This window comes from Rosa chinensis, chromosome 5, assembly GCF_002994745.2.
Source record: "Rosa chinensis cultivar Old Blush chromosome 5, RchiOBHm-V2, whole genome shotgun sequence".
NCBI classification, from domain to species: Eukaryota; Viridiplantae; Streptophyta; class Magnoliopsida; order Rosales; family Rosaceae; genus Rosa; species Rosa chinensis.
In genome coordinates, this window is record NC_037092.1 from 81,273,548 (window position 1) to 81,279,750 (window position 6,203).

Genomic DNA, 6,203 nt, shown 5'->3' on the forward strand with positions numbered 1-6,203 from the left:
ATTAGTATCCTTTGCTGGAAAGTCTTGCTCAGATAAGAACATGGACATGTGATGAGGAGTTAGGGACCATGTGAGCTTTGCTGGAACTACTGGCTCTCACCCACAAAAACATATACATATATTTAGAGAGAAAGAGAGAGCTGAAGGAATCTCGTTCCCATACTAAATTCTAATTATATAAATCCAAAAATACCAATCAGTGTTATAATTTCTACATGCCCTACAGGCTACTATTGCTGCTCCACAAGACAGTTAAGCCATCCCTGTTCCCAAGAACATCCCCATAATAGTTGGGGGGAGCCATTAAGGAATTTGAAGATTTCAAACTCCCGTAAGACCATTGATTATTTCAATCTACAAGAACCACAAATAGTGAAAAAAATTAATTTACACTAATACCCCTAACATTCTCCCTTTGCTCTATGGGACTTTCCCAAGAGATATTCACATAGCTTCTCTTTTACTCTTCACTGCATTGAATCTTCAGAGAAAGCAAAGGAGCAGTTAGAAGAGCCTTGTGAAACTGCTTTTCTAGCAGCAGGAGATGCTAGAATTGATTGCAATGCTCCTCCCTTTGACATTTCTGGCTCTGACCTTGCAGTGTCAACGTGTCGAATTTCTTTGAGCATTGCCACAACATCTTTCATAGTGGGACGATCGCTGGAACGAGTGCTGACACAAAGAAATGACACAGCTAGTGTTTGTTGCATTTCGTGCATTGTAGGATCAGCTCTTCCTCTAAGCTTTGAGTCAAGAATGTCTGATGGGTCTCGCTTTGCGGCCAAGTGCTCACGAACCCATTGAACTAAATGTGCACCACCAGGCAAAGTTGGGTCTAGTGGATGCCTTCCTGTTAACATCTCTAACAGAACCACACCAAAACTGTACACATCACTCTTTTCATCGATCCTCTGCATCGAAGCATGCTCTGTAGTTATCAAAAAATGAAAGCACGGTTAGTCATTTAGAGGAAGCAAATTGATTAGACAATAAGGAACCAAGTAAACACAGTGAAAATGATTAGATGTAGATTACCTGGAGCCATGTAGCCATAAGAACCAGCTAACTGAGGCCTTTGACTTGGTTTGGATAACTCATCATCATCACCATTGCTACTCACGATCCTAGCTAAGCCAAAGTCAGCAAGGCAAGGCTCATATCCAGGACCCAACAACACATTCATGGCTTTCACATCACCATGTAAAATAGCAGGCACACAATCATGATGCAAGTACGATAAGGCATGTGCCACACCTAAGACAACATCATATCTAGACTCCCAATCTTGTCCTCCTTTACCAGCACCATGTAATTGTGAGCTCAAGCTTCCATTGGGAAGGTAATCATAGAACAGAAGCTTCAGGTTTCGGTTGGAACACCAACCAAGGAGCCTGATGATGTTCTTGTGCCTAATTGAACCAAGTGTCTGAATTTCAGAACTGAATGCTCCTGACTCTTCTGATGACCACATCTTCTTCACTGCTAGTGTCTCCCCATTTGGAATTGTCACCCTGTATACAACTCCAGAGCTTCCAGTGCCAATTACATTAGATGAAGTTAAATTCTTGACAATGTCATCAACAGAGAACTCGAGCTTCTGGTACAAGGTCATTTCCCAGCTGTCATCTTCCCTGGGAATGTTGTTGGCTATTCGGGCACGGATTAGCGTGTAAACTGCAAGCAGGAGAAGTAGTGCACTAGCACTAATGAGAATGGACATGATTAGCTTCATAACTGATCTGCTGTGGCCGGCTCTCATTCTGTCAGCTGGAGTTACAACCCCGTCGGCGATGTAGAGACCTTTGTTTGCAGCAAGGTCACTAAGAGGGAGTTTCCGAAAGAATGGGGTGTTTGGCAATTCACCGGAGAAGTCATTGTTAGAGACATTGAGGGAAACAAGGTTTTGAAGGTCTGTGAGAGTGTTTAAGTTTCCTGAGAGCTTATTGTGGGAGAGGTCAAGGACTCCTAGCTTGCTAAGACCAGAGAATTGGGATGGGATCTCACCAGAAAAAAGGTTACAGCTTAAGTTGACAGAAATTTCAAGTGATGGAATTTGACCAAGTTGCTTTGGGATTTCGCCTGAGAAGCCATTGTTGCCAAGGTCTAGCAATTGAAGCTTGGTGCAAGAAAGAATCTCAGCTGGTATGCTTCCAGAAAGTTGATTCTTCCCGAGATTGAGTTTCGTTAATTCGGTTAATGAACCAATGCTGTGAGGGAGCTGACCGTTGAGCCTGTTGTCTGAGATGTCAACAAACTGAAGACTTTGAGGCAGAGTATCAGGGACAGAGCCAGTGAGACCATTTGAATGCAGATCAAGAAACTCAAGGTTTTGACATCCTGACATTGCTGGAGGGACAGCTCCAACAAGGCGGTTGTTGCTCATGTCAACAAAATTCAAGCTCTTCAAGTTGCCAATCTCAGCTGGAATAGCACCTGCCAGCCGGTTCTGATTCAACCTTAATCTGTACAAACTCGAGCAGTTTCCTATATCCGGTGGTATAAAGCCGGATAAATCATTGGAAAGTAGCAGAAGCTTGGTGAGATTTCTCAGTCCAAAGATATTCTTTGGTATTGGACCAAACAAGTTGTTGTAAGATAGATCAAGAGCTTGAAGCTCCTGGCAATCAGATAGACTCTCAGGAATGTTGCCTGTGAGCCTATTTTGCCAGGCGAAAAATAGAGTTAAGCTCTTGAGGTTGCCAATAAGAGGAGGAATCTCCCCCGAAATGTCGTTGTTGTCAACTTCCAAGTGTGTCAGATCCTTGCAGTTTGAGATTTCAGAAGGGATAGTACCTGATAGCTGATTAACACTCAACTGCAGCTCCTGAAGTTTCGAAAGCTCACCAAAAGTTTTCGGTATCTGGCCTGTCAGAAGATTTTCGGATAAGTCCATGACTGTGAGCCCACTGCAGCTTCCTACCTCATTTGGAATTGAACCCACCAAGCTGTTCTGCCACAGCAGCAGACTCTGAAGCTTGCTGAGCTCACCTATCTGCTTTGGGATTGGACCGGTGATTGAGTTCTGGTACAAGTACAGGCTCTGCAAGTCACTGCAGTTTCCAATCTCTTCTGGGATTGGACCGGACAAGAGAGACGTGTATATGGCAATTGTTTGGATACTTTTCAGTAGTCCAATCGAGGAAGGAAGACTTCCGGTAATGCTGGTCTCAGCAAGGCCTAACATGACCAAGTTGGTGCAGTTGCCAATCTCCCACGGAATCTCACCATTGAGGTTTTTGTTCCCTCCTGCTCTGAAGACTTGTAGCTTGCTCAATGCTCCAATACTCTTTGGGATTTCGCTGCTGAGTTGATTGTCGTAGAGTGTCAGGTACACTAGGCTTGAGAGGTTTCCAATGCCTGAGGGGATTTTGCCTTCAAGGAAATTCGTGTTGAGAGATAAGGTTTCGAGTTTGCTCAGCCTGCATATTTCCTCTGGGATTTCACCAGAGAGAGAGTTGTCACCGAGATCAATGAAACTTAGCTCATGATAATCTCCAAGCTCTTTCGGGATTGTCCCAGTGAGATTCGTTGAAGAGATGATGAGGCTTCTCAAGGACTTGAGAGGCTGAAAGTTTGAAGGCAATGAGCCTTGCAAATCTATTGCCTTCAATGTTATCTCTGTGACTTCTCCATTCGAATCGCTGCAGCGGATCCCAAACCACTTGCATGGACTTGCGTCTGAAGAAACCCATGATTTCAATGCATCTGTGGAGCTGTTTAAACTGTTCTTCCATGCTAGAAGAGCCTGGCCTTGTTCATCAAAGGAATAACATGAAGAAAAGAAAAGAGAGTTTATTGAAAGAAGTAAGATTATTGAGAAGATGTTATTGGGAGAAAGCAATGGATTCCTTAGAGTAGCAGGCATTGCTGAGAGAGGAGAACAGTTGATCTGTTTTGGGATTGTAGAGGGAGGAACCCCATGTTTTGTTTATAGAAGAAAAGCAGAAGATCTGGATCCAAGAGAAGGCAACTTCTTTATTCTATTAATTAATTTGTGATTGGGTATACTTGTTAATTGGGGGAGATGGTGATGCAGATGGGGTTTTTGGTTTTATTATAAAAGTAGGTTTTCTTAAATAGGACTCGTTGTTCATTCTGTGTCAAGTAATTAATTGGCAGAAAAGGTTTTGGTTTTTTTCTCTCTAGATGGACTGTCTTTGGTGTTTTTGTTAAGCAAGTCACTTTCTTTTACCATGTGTAATACCCAGAAATCACATTCCTTCTGTCATAAAAGAACATTTCCTTTTGGCATTGATTATTTTGACAGTTAAACCCTAACTTGGTTGAAGAGTAAAACCATTATCCCAATTTTTGGGGATCGGCTCTTAGACAGTGATAGCTTAGTGATCAAACCAACAAGACAGAGCAACTCATTGAATGTGTTAAGCTGTGGATTGTGTTAATCAAGATGACAACATCTTCTTAAATCGGGCAAGGTCCCAAACCCCAAATGTGGTCCATCAATCTTTGTGGCCACAGCTTTCTTAGCAGCTGCTTGTAGAAGTTATGGTGATTGTAGTAGACTAGTAGGTAAGTACCAATCCATGTTCCTACTCAATTGAGGAACACACCCATCTAAATCTCGTCACAGACGAATATTGAAAAAAGATTGGTTTTGGTTAACTAAGAGTTAAAAGAATAAAAAGCAAAGGAAATTCTTGTTTTGCAATCATTGCATACATCCTAAATACTAAAGCTATCAAGAAATGAACCAACAATTTGAAGCATACACATTTCTTTAGGGGCAGCCATATCATGCCAAAAACCTTTAATTATCGAAAAATGAATAGATAATGAATATCATACTAATCGATTTCTATTATTTATTCGAAATATACTTGAATTTCAGGGATCAGGAATGGTTAATCTTTAGAGGCAGAATGTGTTGTATATAGTCATTCTTTAAAGGATGGTGATCTATTTGAGTTTATGTTTGGAGGAAATATGTATGTGGAATGACTGGAATCTGGTGGAGTAGTGAAGTGCACATGGAAGTGAGGAATATGTGAAAATATGGTTTTTTTAGTTTAATTACTGCAAATCTGGTCATGCTGTCGGATGGTCTTGCTGGAAAGATTAAAAGAAAACAAAGAAGGAATGCTGGCCTTGTTTGGAAGGAACAAAGTCACCAACTAAGACTTGTTAATTATAATTAGTTCTAATCACAAATCAAAACCAAATCACCTATATATGAAACACAATGAGATCATGTTGTTTATAATATTGATGGCCAATCAGCATAATTAAGAGTTCACGGGCTTCAGAGCTTATTAAAACTAAGTTGGTTTTTACATGTTTGTTTCTTGGGATTGTGTGGTGGTAACATGCTTCTTTTGTCTCTATTTTCATTAATAAGTAAATTACTTAATTGTGCATAATTTAGTTTTAATTAGTACATGATAGTGGCTAGCCAGCAGTACAATTTAAACCATTAGTTGTGTAAAGATGTGCTTTTTAAGGATAATGTTATTGATATATGAGCAGATATATAAATTCCATATATACCAGCAAACAAGTTTTAAGCTTTTATCAGTGTTGCCAGGTTAAGTTATCTTGTTCTTAGACAAGAACTGTGATTTTAGATAGATTATCCATTTAACAGATATAACAATATTACAGTTAAAATAATGCAGTGAACAATAATTGGAACTGATATAGACCCCTTCAGGCTTGGACAGCTTTAAGAACACATAAATCTTCTTCTCATCTGTTCATGAATATCTATTCTGATGTGAACCCTTGATCGCTTAAAGATCCTTTACGCACACAATTAATTCCGTCTGTATATAATTGTGATTGATTTAATTTCTTTAAATTTTTGTACGCCTTATATTACATGAACACAAATCATCCATGATATATATGGACCCCATAGATGTGCTTCTCCCTTTTATGTTTCACTCATTTGCTGTCCAGAAAGAAATCTATATCACATACAAGGGAAGCTAATAAACAATATAGGGACACATACACCTAAAGAAGGGATACAACCAAACTACAGTTAGATATCAGGGTAGATATAATTTATGTGTCTTTCTCTCCAACACCACTTTTCTCATTTCTTAAATTTCTTTGTGAAAAGCAAGCTAGCTCAAAAAGGCTTCTTGTCCTAGAAATTTATAAAGGATTTTTTGTTGGATATAGAATTTTTCTATGCACGAATGGAAGTGGATCATGTGACCACTTTTTTACCACTCAGCAAT

General features: G+C 39.9%; 1 protein-coding gene across 1 annotated transcript; it reads right to left on the reverse strand.

Moving 5' to 3' along the window:
* Positions 1-141: 141 nt before the first annotated feature.
* Positions 142-4,100, reverse strand: LOC112164673 (LRR receptor-like serine/threonine-protein kinase RGI3). The gene is made up of 2 exons (XM_024300959.2): positions 1,036-4,100; positions 142-928 (listed from the first exon to the last, which is right to left on the reverse strand). Exons 1-2 carry the CDS (start codon positions 3,863-3,865, stop codon positions 468-470), a joined length of 3,291 nt encoding a protein of 1,096 aa, XP_024156727.1. The 5' UTR covers positions 3,866-4,100; the 3' UTR covers positions 142-467.
* Positions 4,101-6,203: the final 2,103 nt, after the last annotated feature.

What these genes read in the sequence shown, in the direction of transcription:
- LOC112164673 (XM_024300959.2), bottom strand. Translation starts at nt 3,865, where the DNA reads ATGCCTGCTACTCTAAGGAATCCATTGCTTTCTCCCAATAACATCTTC. An exon ending in TTATGGCTACATGGCTCCAG is followed by an intron (nt 929 to 1,035) that starts GTAATCTACATC and finishes TGATAACTACAG; the next exon opens with AGCATGCTTCGATGCAGAGG.